Raw genomic sequence first — 20,763 nt, forward strand, 5'->3', positions numbered from 1 at the left:
GTAGTGTTTCTAACTTACTTCCCGTTGAAACACACAGAAGCAAGTGTTCATGTGTTTATCATACTCCTCATGCGATACAGACAAGAGAGCAGTGACTTATGTATAATTTATAATGCTCGCTATAAAGGCACACCTATTCCCCACTAGAGGAAGCATACTTGGTGGGGTACAGCGAGTGAGTGTAACTTTATTGTTGGTACAGGTTTGAATCAGCTCTAACATTCAGAGAGAAAATCCATTGCAAGCTACAACTTGAGATAGACTTTATTATTGATCCCAGCACACTTTAGACTTGTAATTCATTTGAGAACCATTCCCCTACAGCTAATATGAGAGAGTATATTAGTGTGTCTACGTGTGCGTGTGTGCATGCATGTACACTAAATTTTCACAGCAGCCTTTTTCCCCTTCCTGCCCCAGCATCAGGTCTGGTCAATATCTCTAATCAGATACAGCCTCAGGAATGTTGGCTTAACAACAACAAGAAGAAACAACGTTAAATTCAACAGTGAATTGTATTGTCAAAATGAGTCCACATTTTCTTGGAGTGTCTCTTCCTGCTTTTCTCTCTCTCCCTCCTTCACGGTCTCCAATTTGTGAGCAACCACCCTCTATCTCTCTTACTTTCTTTCATTTTTTTCCCTATTCTAACAATGCTCCTTGGGGCATATTAAAATGACACTCTGGGCACTGAATGGGCTGTTTCAGCTTGATTTCCTGGTTTCAGTTTTGCCCTGATCACGTTATGCTGTCGCACAGAGTAACTCTCTCACATAGTGAACAACATGCATTTCCAAGGAAGCTTCCTAGGGTTGGGGCTGATCTGGTATTCCTCCCTCGTGTGTTCACTGACCTTGCACTTCAGTTCCATTGTTTCTAAACAACCCGACTAAATAGCTCACCGGGTGTGGTAAGTCATGGGCCAGTGTGCTTGACCTATGCACCCTACATTTGTCAAAGTATCGCATATTTTAAAGGTTGTATTTTATTTTCAGCAATTTTATTTATTTTTGAGACAGAGAGAGAGCATGAGTGGGGAAAGGATAGAGAGAGAGGGACAGAGGATACTAAGCAGGCTCCGCACTGACAGCAGCCTGCCCATGTGGGGCTCAAACCCACGAACTGTGAGATCTTACCTAAGCTGAGATCAAGAGCGAGACGCTTAACTGACTGGGCCCCTAAATGTTGAATTTTAAAAGGGATTTGGAGAGGAGCAGCTGGGTGGCTCCGTCGGCCAACTTCAGCACAGGTCACGATCTCCCAGCGCGTGGGTTCTAGCCCTGTATTGGGTTCTGGGCTGGAAGCTCAGAAGCTGGTGCTTACTTCAAATTCTGCCTCCCCCTCTCTCTGCACATCCTCTGCTCGCGCTCTCTCAAAACAAAATAAACATTTAAAAAAATTTTAAATTAATTAATTAATTAATTAATTTAATTAAATTAAAGGGATTAGGAGAAATCAGAACATAGAAATTTCAGAAGTCAAACATCAAATATGAGTTACCGGCTAAAATACAGATTCTGAGGAATATTGTGGCTGTTTTCTCTTAGATGATGCCTTCTTACTGTGTCCTCACTAGGTGCAAGTAGCAAGAGCTATTTTTATATTCATGAGGGTTCTGCCTTCATGAGCCCATCAGCCATGAGCCAATCATCTCCGGAAGACCCCACTTCCAAATATCATCCCATTTCAGCATGAAATTTGGGGGGACACATTCAGCCTATGGTGTGGCATGTATCCACCCTTACGGTGTCATACAGAATAATTTCACTGCTCTAAAAATCCCCTGCACTTCTCTTATTTATGTCCTCTTTCCCCTTGTCCCCTGGCAACCAGTGATCATTTTTCTGTCTCCACAGTTTCACCTTTTCCAGAATATCATACAGTCAGAATGTGGCAATATGTAGCCTTTTCAGATTGACTTTGTTTTTTTTTTCTTTCATTTAGTAATATGTATTTAAGGTGATACTGAGAATATTCAGTTTATAAAAGAGAACAATTAATATTGTTCATTTAAAATTTTTTTAATGTTTTATTTATTTTTGAGAGCGAGAGAGAGACTATGAGTGGGGGAGGAACAGAGACAGAGGGAGACACAGAATCTGAAGCAGGCTCCAGGCTGTCAGCACAGAGCCCGACGCAGGGCTCGAACCCACAAACTGTGAGATCATGACCTGAGCTGAAGTCTGACACTTAATCAACGAGCCACCCAGGCACCCCAATATTGTTCATTTTTTACAGAATTATATCAGAATTATATGAGAATTACATTACCTGTAATGATTAGCTAACTCCATGGGTGACACCCAAGAATAAATACATCGTTATTAAAATTTTAGGAGAACTTTTTTTAACTTCTCAAAGGGATTATAGAGCAGAATGCATTGAATTCAGAAGATTAATACACTACATCTTCCCTGAGTACTTGTTTCATTTGAATACCTGGAGGAAGTTTTTTTTTTATATGAAGAAAGTATGGATATATTATGTAGTAGAATACAGAATTTTCATTAGAGAAAACAAGAGACTTAAGAGAAATGCTGAGCTTATGGAGAACTGCTTCTGGCTAAGAGCCTATTTAGACTCCCCTAGGGATGCAAGTTCATGTTCCTCTTGCATCAGAAATACTTCAGTGGAAAATTTGAGATGTGATTCAGGGGAATTCAATTTAAAACAAAATACATTTTGATGGCTGGAGAGTATCTTAGGTCGGGTTCCCAGGGAAGCAGACTCGGAGGCACAGATTCTCATGCACAAGGTTTATTGGAAATTCTGTGAGCAGCACCCCCTGCGAAGTGGAGGAAACTGGACTGGGTAGGGGGACAGATGGACTGAGATGCAGGTGCAGTAGGGGCCTCAGACAATGTCACGGGAGTTCTGGGGCTGCACCATCCCTTTCACAGATGTCCCAAACCGAGGCTTAGGGACCGGGCCATTTTATCCCCAGAGCACCAGGCAGTGAATGGAGATGATCCTCGGAGGGTGTATAACTTTAGAGGGAAATTCCTGGGGCTGGACTCAGTTGTGAACTGTTGGGAAACTTCCCAGGAGCTGTGGGAATTAACACCTTGATCTTGCTGTTAGAACCTGGGAAGCACAAGACAAGAGTCCATGAAAGTCAATATAAGCCCACCAGCTTCCCTGTAAAGAAGGACCTAGGGCAAGTGAGTTCTGACTACCTTTTGATATAAATAATTCTAGAATAATGGAATCACTGCCTCCACATAAAAGATTATTTTGTATTTATGTATCTAATATAAAGAAAAAAGTAACAGCGCGTGCGTGCACACACACACACACACACACACACACACACACACACACACTGTTTTGAACAGGAGAGTAAAAAATCATGAAGGGGGTAAAATTACTTCCTTAATGTTTTTTTTTCCAGAAAGGGTTAGTACCTTAGCTAAGTATTAGGTGTATAACTAAATCTGATTCTGAATTTTTATCATACACAGAGTTTATCCAAACTTCTCAACCTTCAGTGAGTTCATAAAGATAAGAGTTCAGTGTATAAAATATTTTAGAAAAAAATAAAAGAAAGGATTGTCACATTTTCTGAAATGTGAGATTAATGGAAAGAAAAAAAAACTATCTGACCATGGTTAAATATTATAAGAGCTGTACTATATAAATATAATTATATATAGAGGGGTATAGAAAATATATATAAAGGGATACACACACACACATACATACACACATACATACATGAAGGTATAAAAATTTAAATCTAATTTACTTTCTCAGTTTGAGTTTAAGATGTTTACATTGAGCCCTACAACTGTATGTGCTGCTGTGACCTGTTAGTCGTTAAATAAGAACATGGTAATAATGTCTCAAAGTCACGCTTTTACCCCAGTTAAATATGCTGGTTTCCATGAAAGGATCTCTGAAATATATGGCTTTCACTGCAGAGTTTGGATCTAAATATATTCTAGATACATTACCACTATGGAATGAGTGAGGAGGAAGAGGAACTTGCAAATTTAAGTTTATTTATTTATTTTTTTAATTTTTATTTTTTTAATTTTTTTTAAACATTTATTTATTTTTGAGAGAGAGAGAGAGACAGAGCATGAACGGGGTAGGGGCAGAGAGAGAGGGAGACACAGAATTGGAAGCAGGCTCCAGGCTCTGAGCCATCAGCCCAGGGCCCGACGTAGGGCTCGAACTCACGGACTGTGAGATCGGGACCTGAGCTGAAGTCGGACGCTTAACCGACTGAGCCACCCAGGAGCTCCGCAAATTTAAGTTTAAATGAATTTACAGCACCATGTTTATGCATCAAACAGATCATTCTTATATAATATTAAATAGAATATATAGCTTACATATATATATTCTATATAAGATATATAATCTTATATGTAATTTAACTAATGTATAAATAAAAGTTGTTTTAAAATGTAAAGAATACAAAGCAATTCCTGAACTGATCCCCACTATTACCTATTTTTTTCCCTTAATATACTGATGAGCCCATCAACAACTGTCACAGAGGCAATATGAAGTGTAAGAACCATTCCACTAATAATGGTCCAGCATGTTAGTGTAATTATGTATATTCTCTGACCACTGAAAACAGCAGCAAGTCAACATTCTTTGCTCATGCTTTAAGTTTTGGCTTAGAGTTGATTTAAACCTTTGCTACAGAATACTTTCATGTGTCAAAAATTTATTAAACTAGTATTATGTCTTTGGACACCCAAAATTTATGGGACTCAGTATCCTCATTTGTAAAATGAGTCAGTTGGATTTGAACCACATTATCTTCAAGTTTTTTAAACTTTTGTGCCTCCAACTTGGGAAATTTAGCTTCTGACACTCTGTTCAGGGCTGAGTCACAGAAGTAGATGTCACCTATGGGTTTGTCACACTGCTCTTTGACCTTTGGTCCTGATGACAGCTCAGAGGTCATGTGCTGCCATATCTAAAGCACCAATGAAATCATAATGGATGGCAAGATGAAATCCTGCACTGGCAGGAACCTTGAAGATAATGTGGTTCAAATCCAACTGACTCATTTACTAGATGACAATCCCTTCACAAAACTCTAAAATGATGAATTCAGCTTTCCAAAGTGCTTAACTTACTGTGTAAAATATCTTTACTCTCAGGGAAAACCTGACTTAGTGGTCAAATTTAAGATGCACAAACCAAAATTTCTTCTTTAATTTCAGTGTGTCATTTTTCATGACAATGATACCCTTTTTAACAATGTTGTTTCAAAAAAAAAAAAAGAATGTTGTTTCTGAGGTTAAGATGAGGCATATTCTCTAATAGCCTCTGGATGTTTTGTAGAGCTCTTGTTATTCCTCACTGGAAATTAAATTACTTAAATTATCAAAGTGTTTCATTTTTACCCAAGAATAAATGTATCCTATGATGTTTCAACACTAAACAGGGTGATGATTCTCCTAATACGAAAATGACTTGCTCTCTCTTTAGGTCCTGTGGCACCACAGCCATCACCTTGTGAAGCCGATCAATTTTCTTGTATCTACACACTCCAGTGTGTCCCTCTCTCAGGGAAATGTAATGGACAGGAAGATTGCATAGATGGCTCTGATGAAATGGATTGTTCTCTCAGCCCCCCTTCTCAGCTCTGTGGTGAAATGGAGTTCCAGTGCTCGAGCGGTGAATGTATCCCATCCCTCCTGCTTTGTGATGGAGTGCCTGACTGTCACTTTAATGAAGATGAATCCAGCTGCTGTGAGTTATTTTCACTAACTCAGTGTGCCAGGGAAGAAATGCAGTTTAGAAATTATAAAGAGAGCTTGACAGGTGAAACAAACTTCTCTATAGTCTTACCATGATCCTCGCATCCATAACATAGTGGTTTGTATTGTATTACTAAACAAAGCATGTAGACCTTGCTTAGCATATCTGGAAACATCCTGTTTGTAGTCACTCTAATCTCTGTTAAACTTCTCTGACTTCCTTTTTTATTTACATCTGGGCCATTCATGTGGGGGAATGCTACTATGTGTTTGTTATCTTTTTTTGTGGTTGCTATGACCATCTTTCACCATGCAAAGTTGTTATAGTATTATTAACTTTATTTCCTGTACTTTTCATCCTCGTGGCTTATTTATTTTATAACTGGAAGCTTGTACCTCTTAATCCCCTTGACTTACTTTGCCCAACACCCAAACCCCCACGCCTCTGGCGGCCAGCAGTGTGTTCTCTGTGCTTATGAGTCTGTTTCTGTTTTTATTTGTTTTGTTTTTTGGATTCCACATATGAGTGAAATCATATGGTATGTGTCATTCTCTGTCTGACTTAATTCACTTAGCATTAATACACTCTATGTGCATCCATATTGTCACAAATGGCAGGATTTCATTCTCTCTTATGGCTGCATAATATTCCATTGTGTATATATACATCTTCTTTATCCATTCATCTATTGATGGGCTTTTGGTTTGTTTCCATATATAATGGAAACATTGAAGCATTGTATATAATGCTTCAGCAAACATAGGGTGCATGTATTTTTTTGAATTAGTGTTTTTGTTTTCTTTAGGTAAATACCCAGATGTCAAATTACCAGATCATATATATGATAGTTCTATTTTTAATTTTTTGATAAACCTCTGTACTGTTTCTTGGGAATTTTTTGTGCTGTTGTGTTTTGTTTTATTTTTGTTTTATTGTGCTGCACCATTTTACATTCTCACCAACAGTACTCAAGCATTCCTTTTTTTCTAAATCCTTAACAACACTTGTCATTTCTTTTTTACACTAGACATTCTGACAGGTGTGAAGTGGTATCTCATTGTAGTTATGATTTGTATTTCTTTGATGATGAGTAATGGTGAGCATCTTTTCATGTGTCTATTAGCCATCTGGATGACTTCTTTGGCAAAAATTTCTATTCCGGTCCTCTGCCCAATTTTAATCAGATTATTCGTGTGTGTGTATGTGTGTGTGTTGAGTTGTATATTTGGATATTAAGCGCTTATCAAGTATATCATTTGCAAATATCTTTTCCCATTAAATAGATTGCTTTTTCGTTTTGTTGGTAGTATTCTTCTCTGTGCAAAAGCTTTTTAGTTTCCTGTAGTCCTAATGAATAATTTTTGCTTTTGTTTCCCTTGCCTGGGGAAACAAATCCAGAAAAATATGCTAAGGCGAATGCCCAAAAGTTTCTGCCTATGTTTTCTTTTAGCTGTATGGTTTCAGGTCTTAAATTTAGGTCCTTCATCCATTTTGAGTTTATTTTTGTGTATGGTGTAAGAAAATGGTCCAGATTTATCCTTTTGTATGTTGCTGTCCCATCTTTCCGTGCCATTTATTTAAGAGAGTGTCTCTTCCCTATTGTGTACTCTTGTCTCCTTTGGCATGGACTAGTTGACTGTATATGCATGGGCTTACTGCTAAACTCCATTCTATTCCATTGATCTGTGTATCTGATTTTGTGCTGGTACCCTACTGTTTTGATTATTATAGCTTTGTACTATAGTTTTAAATTTGGCATTGTGATACCTCCAGCTTTGTTCTTCATTCTCAAGATTGCTTTGGCAATTTGGAGTCTGTTGTGGTTCCATACAAATTTTAGCGTTATTTGTTCTAGTCTTGTGAAAAATACTATTGGTATTTCGGTAGGGATTGCATTGAATTTGTTGATTGCTTTATGCTTTAAGTATTTTGGACCTTTTAGCAATATTAATTCTTTCAATCCATGAACATGATATATCTTTCCATTTATTTGCATTGTCTTCAGTTTCTTTCATCAGTATCTTCTAGTTTTCAGAGTACAAATCTTTCACCTCCTTGGTTAAATTTACTTTTAGATATACTTTTTAAGTTGAATTTTATTTTAGAGAGAGAGCATGATCAGGGGTGAGAGGAAAGGGAGCAAGAGAGAGAATCTCAAGCAGACTCTATGCTCATCACAGAGCGTGATGTGGGGCTCCATCCCATGACCCTGAGATCATGACCTGAGCTGAAATCAAGAGGTGGGCACTTAACCAACTGAGCCATGTAGGTACCCCTTTAGGTATTTTTTGATGCAGCTGTAAATGGGACTTGATATCTTTTTAACAAATGTTTATGGAAATGGATTGTGGACATATAGTTATTAATATTTATGAAGATGGCTCAAGTACAGGACTCGAGGCAAATATTCACTTTAATATATATATAATTTATATATATTTATTTCACACACACACACACACACACATATATATATGTGTGTGTGTGTCACACACACACACACATATATGTGTGTGTGTGTGTGTGTGTGTGTGTGTGTGTGTGTGTGTATGTATGTATGTATTATATGGGGTATGTAGTTAGGGGTTGGACCTGGACCACTATGTAGGTAGATATCATGTCATTAAGAGTTCATGGAGGGATGGAAGGGCACCTGGGTGGCTCAGTCAGTTAAGTGTCCAACTCTTGGTTTTGGCTCAGGTCATGAGATCATGGTTTATGAGTTCTAGCCCTGTGTTGGGCTCCATGCTTACAGTGCAGGGCCTGCTTGGGATTCTTTCTCTCTCTCTCCATCTTTCTGCCCCCACCCCCAGTCTCTTAAAATAAATAAAGAAACTTAAAAATGTTCACAGAATGGGAGAACCTGGGTGGCTCAGTTGGCTGAGCATCCAACTCTTGATTTTGGCTCACATCATGTTCTCATGGTTTGTGGGATCACGCCCCATGTCAGGCTCTGCATTGGCAGCATGGAGCCTGCTTGGGATTCTCTCCCTACCTCTCTCTCTGTCCCTCCTCTGTCCCCCCTCTCTCACAAAGCAAATAAACATTAAAAAAGAATAATTGTTACCAATTCAAAAAAAAAAAAGAGTCCATGGAATAGTAAATCCTAAGGTCATAGGCTTGAATCTCATTCTTGTCACCTATTACCTATGCAAACTTGGAAAAGTTATTAGAATCAGTCATCATTCATGTAATACCTACCTTATAGGGCTGTGAGGATTTGAGAGAATACATGAAATCCTCAGTCCTGCTTTCAGTACTTTCTACTTTTATTATAACTATCCTATTTCATGTAGGGAAGGAAGAGTATTGGTTATGAAGTAATTTCACAAATCATTAAGGCGATCATGAAAGCATGGTGAGCCACAGCACTACTAACATTTAATTGTTTGCTTGTTTGGTTTTATATTATACTATATTATATATTTTGGCATAGTTGGCAGTGATAGAACTACATAAACCACATGCTAATGGCCACTTTTTATTTTTAAGTAGTAAAAAGCAGCTTGAAATATGAGTGTTAAGAGTGGATATTGAAAGAAATATAAGGCTATTTCAGTGTCTTGTTTAGGTTGGACATCAGGAATTAAAACTATTGGAAAAGGAGTACAGACAAATTCAAGAAAGAGGGGATAGCATTTGGATATTTAAAGGTTTCAGTCTTAAATAAGTGAACTTCTTTTCCTAGTTTAGGCTTAGAGATTGGTTTTCCATGTTCCTGTTATTTCCTGTGACATTCTTTCTGTAATAAAGCCAACCTGTCAAGTTTTATAATATTTTCTTAGAGAAAGGTAAACAAATGGAAGAGAATGAAGAAGAGAAAGCCTGCCAAATTATTTATCCCTATTCCCATCAGGGCTCTAATGTAATTTGGTTGATAGAAATCTTATTAAGTTCAATATAGTCATATGATATTTGACTTCAAATAAGGATGCTATTTAAATAGAAGCTTAGGAAAGTACAGTATCCTTATACTTTCAGACACTCGTTGCAAAATTGGCATTTGATGAGGTAGGAACATAGGAAGTTCTCTTCCTAAAGGGAAATAAGCTCATGCTAGGAATAGACTGGTATCATGAGAGTATTGCTTCTGTCCATCTCTAAAATATTTGATTAAGTTATGACTCTATAGAAAAAACTGTGTCAAAATCAACTACAGTAAAAAATGCTAGGGCAAATTTACAGAATAAAAGCCTCTAATGATGACAGTTTACCAAACAATTAAAGGTATGTTTTTTGGTTTTTGGTTTTTGGTTTTTGGTTTGTTTTGTTTTATTCTGGGCTCACCTATTGATTTAGAAGGGTATGTTTTGTTTTGTTTTTTTTAACTCACACTCATTTATTCATTCATAAACTCTCATTTATGTAATTTATGCCACATATTGTATTGGCCATTAATGATACAGATGGATGTGGTATTAGACCAACTCAGGTTGTAAATACAGTATATATTCCTGAAGGAGACTAAGAAGCGATAGTTGAAAATAAAATGTGATAAGTTCTGTGACAGAGATAAATGCAGGGTTATTGAATACATAGGTATTTCCTAACTGTGGTGCTAGGGAATCTGTAAATTTGAATAAGAAAAATGTTCACAGAGGCAAATTCGGAAAGATGGTTGTCATTAGGCAAGTGAGGTAGAGATGCTTGATTCCCCTAAAGAATGTTCCAGAAATAGGGGTGCCAGTGTGGCTCAGTTGGTTAAACATCCAACTTCAGCTCAGGTCATGATCTCACAGTTTGTGAGTTCGAGTCTCGCATAGGGCCCTGTGCTGTCAGCACAGAGCCCGCTTTGGATCCTTTGTCCCCCTCTCTTTCTCTCTGTCTCAAAAATAAATAAGCATGAAAAAAAAGGTATTTTAAAAAAAGAATGTTCCAGAAATAGAGAAAAAGTTGTTTGCCTGAAGCATATTTGGTATAACCAGTGTAGAGTTTATGGTGAGAAATGTAGAAATAAGTCTGGAGAGATGGGCAGGACCAGATCTTGAAGGGTCCCTCCTTGCCCATCATGCCCCTGCCAGCTGCGGTTCAGGTGGTACATGAAATACACTGGAGTGAAGGAGGGGGCTGGTTAGGAGGTATCACAACTGAAGTATAAAAGAATTGACTGGGTAACACAGTGTGTAAAGATTTTGACTAGGCTTTAGAGACACTCAGGTGAAGAGAAGAGTGTGTGATCAAGAGTTTCCAAGTTTCTGATTTGGGCAATAGGACAGCTAATGTGCCATTTCTCCTGAGCTGGGGAAAATGGGAGGAGAAGTACCTCTTAGTGGAAGATTGTGACTCCATTTTTAAACATGTTGTGTTTGTGACATTTGTGGCACATCTGCACAAAAATGTTCAGAATGTATTCAGGATGGATATGTGGACCTCTGGAGAGAGGGCAAGGCATAGAAGACACATGGCCTTCAGTATACATACAAGGCTTGAAGCTGTGGGTATGGATGAGATAATATAGAGAGGAAGACATAAGGTCGCGGACAGTTTAGAAAGAGCAAACATTGAAAGACACTGAGATGTGGTCATAGACACAAGCCAGAAAAAAAAGAGAATAATAACCATAAATGAAATTTGGAAAGCCTTAAGTACAGAGAGTATTTACAGGTTGGAATATTTCTGAGAGATCATGTAAGCTTAGGCTTAAAAATATATAAATCGAGAAAAGCAAACATAATTCCTGGTGAGCTTGGAGAGAGAACTTGCTTTGGATGGAAAGGGCAGAATTCTGATGCCGATCTTTTGTAGAGAAAGTAGGCAAGGAGAGAAATCAACTGTAGACAACCCTTTTGATAAGTTTGCACCGACAGTGTGATCTAGGACAAAGTAAGAGGTTTTTTGGTTGGTTGTTTGGTTTGGAGAGGCCTGCACATGTTTACATGTGGTGTAGGAATAAGGATTCTGAAGTGGTTACAGTTTAAGCAGGGAAATCAGTAGCAATTGGTTTTTAAAGGCCTTTTATTCTTGCAAAGATAAATATTCTAGTTATCAGAACGTTTATGCAAACCTGTGATGAGTTCAACATTTAAAAATAATTCATATTCCATAGACTTTCCTGTGGAAACATGTTTTTTTTAAATAAACTGAAGGGGTACATCTTTACCAAAAATATCTCCTTTCCCTTAAAAAAAACAAAAAAGAAAGAAAGAAGGGAAAAATAAGTATGGTTTAATTATATGGGAACAGAGCACCAAACTAGGGGCACTCCTCTTACCAATATTCCTCCATTTCATCAGATGTTGTGTCAGTCAATATCCTGACAAGACATACATGGCACATGGATGTTATAAAATTTGAGAATATTTTCATAAGGAGGTTGTGCATAGAGAACTAGCATGCATAAAGAAGCTGCAACAAATGGTAAAAGCAGGAGCTGTTATCACCCATAGACCAAAGCATGTGGGAGAAGGGAAGATGTGTCTTAACCTGGAATCAGAGAGAGCTGCTTGATAAAAGGTGTGGCTTGCAAAACATAAGAGACTCTTAAAAACTGAGAACACACTGAGGGTTGATGGGGGATGGGAGGAAGGGGAGGGTGGGTGATGGGCATTGAGGAGGGCACCTGTTGGGATGAGCACTGGGTGTTGTATGGAAACCAATTTGACAATAAATTTCATGTTAAAAAATAAAATAAAACGAGAACAAATTAAAAAAAAAGGTATGGCTTGATAAAAGGTTGGGGAACAGCTAGCGATCTTCCAGTCTCTTCCCTCCATGTTATCTCTTGCTGGTTCTACACATCAGCCAAACCCAACGAGTAGCTAGTGGGCAAGAAGCATGCTGATGTATCTTTGTAGTTCATCCTTTAGATCCGGAACAGAGAGAGGGGTTGCAGAATGTTTGAGGAGAGGCACATAGAAGCTATCCGTCACTGACGGATATGACTGTGAAAAGGATAGGGAAGTGGACAGTCTGCCTGCTTTCTAACTTTAACTTATATTCCAGTAGTAGTTGATGTGTCTTATGTAGTTGAGTGCCATTTAGAGGATTTACAATGGGTCACACTCCTCAGATTTATGAATCAACCTTTATCATCAGGATATTTTTATTATTAGCCTTTAAATATACTAGCTGGGATTCCAGCATCCTATGGTACTTCTCAATCAATGATACTGTAAAGATTATCCCTCTGCATTTGACAGCTTCTTACAAAAGCGTTGCTCAGTTTTATTCAGCATGAAAATCATGGTGATTGTCTCTTTTACAGAGATACTGAAGAATCGGATGATTATGGTGCATCGCATAATACTCATAATAAATTAATACTCTTTCCCCATTAAATTGTTTTTAGAGTTTTACAAAATTTACTCAAACTGCTAAGATAGTTCAGTAAGAGTAGTAGTTTGTTTTAGTTTGAGGAGAGAGTAAAAATCCATCCTTCCCTGTACTGGGTACGTATATGCCTTAAAGGACCGACAGCCTTCATTCTCAGGTTTCAAGACCACATCGCTCTGCTCTTAGAAATGTGGGCTGCATACGTGAGTTTTCATCTTAATAGTAAATGGATACACACCCCTGGTCACATGTACTTTACTTTTGCGTATATTTTGTAAACAGCAATTATAATCTATAAAAGGAATTTTGTTTTAGGGAAATTTAACTCCAGTAAATGATTCATGAATTGCTTCTGTTTAATGTATCTCTAACACTTGAGTGAAAGAACTAAAAGCCACAGCATGCTCTGTGTTACCTGGCTTATTTTTGTATGAATGAGTGTCAACCTCTATGATGACAGATTGAAATAAGTGTTTTTATAGACATTAACTATGTTTGAATGTGGCGAAAGTAGATATTATCCAGGGAAACGTTTTGAAATCCTAGTTTCCTATAAATTTTATATATAGATTATTTAGACTATTTTTTGTCCTTGTTGTCTATGCGGTACTAGTGAAGGAGAGAAAGAAAGTAATGATTTAATTTATTTTCTGTTTTCAGTACAATGTCCATTGCTGTGTGGGTTTCAATAAATATTGATTGCATTCATAATTTGCCACCTGCTTTTAGAAGGAAGTTGATAAATATCCATTAGCTTTAATGTTATAGTGTTTTAAATACCATAGAAACTATGATTTTAGTTTTAAATTTCATAATATTTTTTAACTCTTAACTGTAAACTTTCTATAAAAGGGAATAAGTAAAACTTTTTCTAAATCGAAACAATTTATTTGCTTACGTATTTTTATGTGTTTCAATACTATTTGGGCCAAAGTTGAGAATTTACACCTCATACAGTTTAGGGCTCTTCACTGTACAGCTAACTTGAAAACTAAGCTATCAGTCACCCTGGAAATTGGGTGAAGGAATATGGATGGATTAGTATTCTCAAAAGTAGATGTGTTCAAAATAATGCTTCAACACTAGATCTGTATTATCAACTTTGTATGCAAATCTCAACCTATTATTTAAAACCTTAAAACTGCCATCTTTTATGAACGCTCAGCCCCTTGCAATGCAAAATAATGGTGATAAAATTGTGTGTATATACACAAACACACATATAAATGCATGAATATATATATATATTTATATATATACACATACATTTTCATTTTTTTTTTTTACAAATACCTCTTATAAGAGATTATTCGATATACTAGTTCACTTGGTTTGCACTATCATCTATCTTGCCAATGTATATCTTAAAATTATTTGACCTCTTGAAAAAGCTTAAAGATCATCTCTTCTGGGATCTTAGACATTTCTACAATCTGGTTTCAGCCTTGTTTTCTAAGTTTGTCTGTGCTGCCTCCTTACACAAACTTCCCAGTGAAAGGCAAACCACTTTGCTCACTGTTCCAATGCCAAACTTACTGATGCCCCATTTATAGATTTAAACTCACTCTGCTGAATGAGTTTTTACTGGACACATGAAAATTTAAAACATTTCAAGACTCTACTCTTTCAGTCTTTATATACTTCCATGCACTAAAGGAATCTCTTATTTTTATAATGCTTATCTGTACCAATGCTTTACCAATGAAGCCTGGACTTATGGCATTTCTCTTGTTATTATTTTGAACTGTTAACTGCTTTCTATTTTCATTTAGCTTTCGTTGCTGTATATGTCCTGATCACTCTTTCTAAAAAGTGTCCCCTGTACTCTCCAGTTAAAGTGCTAAGCATAGTCTCACATGTAGCATCAGCTCAATAATAATATTTATTAGTGGGAATTGATGTTCTAGTACCTCAGGAAAGATGACTCAATGAAAAGCATCACTTTAATTTTAATTTTCATTCATTTTTAAAAAAAATTTTTAATGTTTATTTTTTGAGAAAGAGAAACAGAGTGTGAGTGGGGGAGGGGCAGAGAGAGAGGGAGACACAGAATCCGAAGCAGGCTCCAGGCTCTGAGCTATCAGCACAGAGCCCGATGCGGGCCTTGAACTCATAAGCTGTGAGATCATGACCTGAGCCAAAGTCAGACGCTTAACTGGCCACCCAGGCATCCCATCACTTTAATTTTCAGAGCTGGTATTTTTAGTCAGTAGAAAGACACACTCTTAAAAGCATCATTTTATGTCCAACTTGAAAATTAAGTTTGATAGACAATTGTCAAACTGTATCAGTAACCTATGATAACTCAACAATTCCAGCCCATAAATATACTTGAAGAAAGAAAAGAAATCGTGATGATACTGACAAAATCTGCAAGACCCGTCCATGAGGATATTTATTCCCAAGTGTTCTAAACTATCAATTTAGCTTGAGAAGTTTAAACTTAATTGTCTTTGTTTCAGTAGAAGTGACTTCCCAGGTAAATCCTTTCTTGAAATTGTAACAGCAGGTTTAGATTAAAATGTTCAAATAAGGTATTACGCATGACACTACTAGATAAGTCGAGAAAAGCACAGCCATTCTTGTTGGACTTGGATTAAGTTTGTTAATATCATTATTATTTAGTACTTTTCAAATCTATCCAGAACTCCTGGTGAGATGGTGCAATGGGTTCATGCTTCAACATTCCCTCTATTCCAAACACAGAGCAATGCTAGATAGAACAGCTGGCACATAAAAAGGCTCAGAGACATGGGAGACACCCGCATGGGACAAAAGTGGAGTAGAACCAGAGAGCAGAGATCAGGACTGAAACCTAGGCCTGCTGGTTGCCAGGTTCTTGAGCAAACAGGAGACAAGAGACACCTGATGGCAGCCTGGAGTGAAGGGCTCTGATTCAGCTCTAACTTGTAAAATAAAAAGCCTAAACATTATGACTGCTTTAGGAAATTGCAGTCCTAATGAGTCAATGAGAGAGGAAGACAGAAATACAGTTTCAGGACTAAGGGGAGGTTGAGTACTTGGTAGGACTAGATTGCTATTGAAGGATCAGCCCTCTTGATCACCATCAGTGAAGTCATCTTTCTGAAGCAACCCAAATGTGAAGAGCGAGACCTGTTCTTGTCTCTTGAAGTCAGGCTGACAAGAGACTCTGGAATTAGCCCAATGCACCATGCTATAAAGGCACATAGTCATCCTACATTGAGCTGCAGTGACCTACGTCATGTACCCAGTGACTATCCATGACGTCCAATCTGGAAATTGATAAACATTCAAACAAGTAATGGTTGCTGTCATTTCAGTTGCACATAACGTCAGGGACATTAGGGGAGCAATAGAAGCACAGAGAACTCTGCCTTGGAGTAAAAGTTTAGTCTAAGAACAATTCAGACTACATAATGTGCACAGTGTAGTTTATACATACATACCTGTATGATACTGCAGGATGCACAGCTGGGAAACGATTCTATCAAAAAACTTCTTTTTGAAGAAGCAAAAACAACTATAATATATCATTTAAACAGGGGACTAGAAAGATGAAGGGTGATGCAATAAACTGTCTTATTATTTCATTAGAAGAAATTCATTTAAAAAATGGTTATTGTTCTTCTTCTTGCAGCCAATAAGAGCTGTTCTGATGGCGCGTTGAGGTGTCCCTCCTTGAACAGCTGTATCCCAGTGCACGAGCGCTGTGATGGTTTTGCCAGCTGCACGGATTTCCAGCTTGATGAGTCCAGCTGCTCAGGTATTCTATTTCCAGTAAAATATTCTTTACAATATAAGCCAGTAACTTAACCTTGTAGATGATGCAAATATTAAAACCTGAAATTCTAAATAATTGCAAGCATGGGATAACTGAATTCCTAGTATTGGTTGGGGGCAGGAAGGATATTAACATGGCTACACGTATAAAAACTTGTATAATATAATGGACTCATGCTTACTCTATATAAACAAGGTCTCCAAGTAAAGAAAAATCACACCCTTAATTTTAATTCAATATAACTTAAAGTTACTGGTATTTGATAGTCCCTTTGATGTAAATTGCTTGATTTCTGAAATAAGGAAGCTCAATCTAACATGTTAATTTTTTTCATTGTAATTTTTCCCACTTCATTAAGAGCCATCCTTTTGTATGATCTAGTCATGATTAAAAAGCCAGTTTATTAAGCTTTAGACTGACTTTTAAACATTTTTCTCTCATGACTCTGGAATATTTATAAGAGTTGGTAATGGATGTTTGTGATTATACTTTTATCAAAACTGCTTTTAAATTCTCTAATTTATTGTAGTCCATTGTTAACATCTCTCCTTAGTAATTGAATTTTTATGTCATGCAGGAGGCATAAAATAATAGATAGGGTCAATATAAATCTCTCACAACTAATAGGTAATATAAATTGGTAATAAAAGATATATTCAATCGTATTTTCTAAACAAATTGGAGATATTTAATATCGAAACTAGGTGAGAATATATTCTTCGTATCTTTCAAGAGAGAAGACTATTATCAGTGACAAAAACATGGTAATTACAATCAAATCACAGTGCAAAAAAATCTTATTTTTTTGTACTGCTGAAATGAATACTTACAGAGCACTGAATTTTATGACTACAAAAGGAAATCAAGAAGCAAGCAAATCTGGTCCCATAAAATATGCAAAGATGAATGCTCTTTGCCATTATTTCTGTACCAGGCATGCTTTTCTATCAGATTGATGCCCAAAAGGAAACGCTTTCAGTTTCTTTTCAGAGTAAGAAAGATACTAATGAGTTTCATTCTTTGAAACTATTGAGAAAAAGCACTGATGTCCAGCATCCAAATTTATTTTCATAAAGATGGGATTTTGTTCAGCAGAGTCCTCTAGGAGAACAAATATATCATATCATGTTATGGTTTACTGTCTGATTTTACATATTCCACCTTTAAAAATGTGGCCAGGAAAACAGAAGAGTGACTAGCCTTCCTGAGTGATCGACAACCTGTAGGTAATAACAGAGAACACATTCTGGCTGCCCCATCTATTTTAGTCATTCACCAGTTCACTCACACAGTTCATTTACAAAGTATGGGTCATACTGCCCCAGGTACTGGGTTATAGTAATATGAAGAACTAATGAAACACTTTTCAGAAATAAAATCCACATTATATTTTTTGTTCTCTATTTATATTGTATGTACTTCTTAGTTTGCCAAACTAATATGATGAAGTCAACACTTCTGTGTTTAAGAATGCGTCTAAGCTTAATCCATGCTAAAATGCCCATGACGCCTTCCTCTTTCTTTTCAAACATTACATCCCTTTATGGTCAGCATTTCACAGACTTTATAAGACCAATCCTGACAACGTCCAATAACATCTCTGGTCACACAGCAGGTGGTGAGCATCTGGTCTCTCCTCACCTGAGGTTTAAGTCATTAACAGTAACATTGACCTCAGACTCTGCGTAGGTGTTTCAGGTTAAGTAGATTTCAACAAGGCCTGTGTGTCCCCAAGTTATGTTATAAAGGCATATTATTTTCAAGTTTTGGTTGCTTATGTAACAGAAAATTGTTGAGCAGGATGTGTCTGGCCTCATTTAAATAGGGAGTCACTTACCAGTCATCTGCAGTAGTAGAGGTTAATGAAAGTTATGTTAAGGTGATACTACAACTATGATAGCTGTCCATTTGAAGGAGAATTAGGAAAAGGCATCAAAAATATAAACTTGTAGGATTGGGTATTATGAATGCAATACAACAACAACAACAACAACAACATAATGATAATAATAATAATGCCTAAAACCGTTTCAGAAGGTTTTTTAAAATTTTTTTCTATCAAGTTTTTTTTTTTTAATTTTAATTCCAGTATAGTCAACATACAGTGTTATATTAGTTTCAGGTGTACAATATAGTGATTCAACAATTCCATATATCACTCAGTGCTCATCATGGTTAAGTGTACTCTTTCATTCCCATCTTGTTTCACCCAACTTGTTTCACCCACCCCCCCCACCTCCCCTCTGATAAGCTCTATTTTAAATGGGTACCCTCAGTTAAAATTATTTTTTTTTCAACAAGAACATTTTTGTACTTGGAGCATACACCAAACCAAAATAAAAACTTCTCATGTAAAGTACTATGGAGCTATTCCAAATTTCTAAGCCATAGTTAATCTTCCCTGCAGTCCCTCTGCTGGGATTTCAAGATAAAGAGAACATTCCCTGCCTACTGGGAATTTGGTTTCCTGCACCAAAACATTTGGTTTTCTGGAAGACTCTTAGATCCGTACAGCTCCTGAAACTATGCAAGTTATTGTGTATGCGTATATTTAATCCATGACAGTGCATAAATACCTTATGATTCAGAGAGGTTTATGATCATAATATCGGGAACAGTAAGGGGTTATAGAAATTCTGAATTGAATAGCATCAGATCATTTGAAATGTTTAGACTAACAGGCTTTGGAGTTAGAGGACTGGAATTCAGTTCACTATTAGCTGTTCCCTTGCTGTTCACTTGAGCAAGTTATATTATTAACCATTTTCCTTTTATGTAAAAAAGGGTATATGTGGGATATATCACATAATGCTATGAGGACTGAATGAGGTAATGGCAGTACAAGTCTTAGGACAGTCTTGACACAGAGCAGGTCTTCAGTAAATGGAGTGGTAATGGTGTTCCTGATGGTAGAAGGAGAAAAGGAAAAGATGGAGAGAGCAATGGTAATGGAAATTAGGTTTCACGGGCAATTTAAAGAACTTCCAAATATAGAGAACTGGGTGAGAACGATTATTTAATGTGTTATGCATACCATTCAATAGTATAGAAATATTATAAATACATTTCATTTTATCCTCTCAGCAGCCCTGGAAGGCAAGGTGATACAATCCTCACTTTAAATACATAAAACTTTATACTTGAAGTACCTAGCCCAAAGTTCCATAACACATTAACTGAGCAAGGTATCAAGGAGGGAAAACCAGGACTCATGTGACTATCAGTCTTCTCAGCAATCCACAATACAATAGCTGTCACTTCCTGGGTTCCATATACACTGAAAGAGACACCCACACCCACACACACACACACACACACACACACACACACACACACACACAAAGATAGGTGTCCAATTTATATGTTTTCCTGCTTTTCCAGAGTGATACACCAGAGTGGAATTGAACTTGAATTCTTTACAGAATGCTATTTCTATGTAGTCATTTGAATCATATTGGTCTGCAGATACATGGTCATAATAACCAATACAAGAGGGTACAAGGCAGTGAGACACTGATGTGGCTAAAGAGCCACTGATTCTAATATCAACCCCGTAGATCCCTACTTCCCATTTGAAACTCTACTTATCTACTGGAAATATTACATCTCTTCATTGCTAACTACTCATATGTATCTCCTTCCTCCATTTTATCTGTTCTCTACTTTAAATTGTTTTGAGTAAATTAAAGGTGATATTACATTGTACTGTGCCTTTCCATCTTATGGACAAAGAACCTGGGTTTAAGCAGAAACTGGAAAGAACTTCTTGTAGAGGTAATCTACAAATTGTCTGACCTCCAAAACACCAAGCATTATTCCTTGTTCTGGCCAATGCATGTGTTTTTTCCACTGTGTTCTATTATCTGGTGTAAGAGATTATATATGTAAATTTCCACAGAATTATTTTGATGTAAAGCAAGCCTCAGTTTTACTCTCAGCAGTCAAAGTAAATATTAATGACCCCAGGAAAAAAAATGTGCAGCTGTGTGTATTTTGGTGTT

The 20,763-nt window shown here is 37.0% G+C and overlaps 1 protein-coding gene across 1 annotated transcript in view; it reads left to right on the plus strand.

Annotated features, from left to right (window-relative positions):
* The window catches only part of MALRD1 (MAM and LDL receptor class A domain containing 1), a 768,730-nt gene that overhangs the window by 610,988 nt on the left and 136,979 nt on the right, over nt 1-20,763 (plus strand). Inside the window, exons 35-36 of the mRNA XM_045062650.1 lie at nt 5,455-5,718; nt 16,619-16,744. Coding sequence (XP_044918585.1) covers nt 5,455-5,718; nt 16,619-16,744 — 390 coding nt within the window. The remainder of the gene's footprint in view (nt 1-5,454; nt 5,719-16,618; nt 16,745-20,763) is intronic.

The sequence above is a fragment of the Felis catus genome, chromosome B4 (genome assembly GCF_018350175.1).
Source record: "Felis catus isolate Fca126 chromosome B4, F.catus_Fca126_mat1.0, whole genome shotgun sequence".
Taxonomy (NCBI): domain Eukaryota; kingdom Metazoa; phylum Chordata; class Mammalia; order Carnivora; family Felidae; genus Felis; species Felis catus.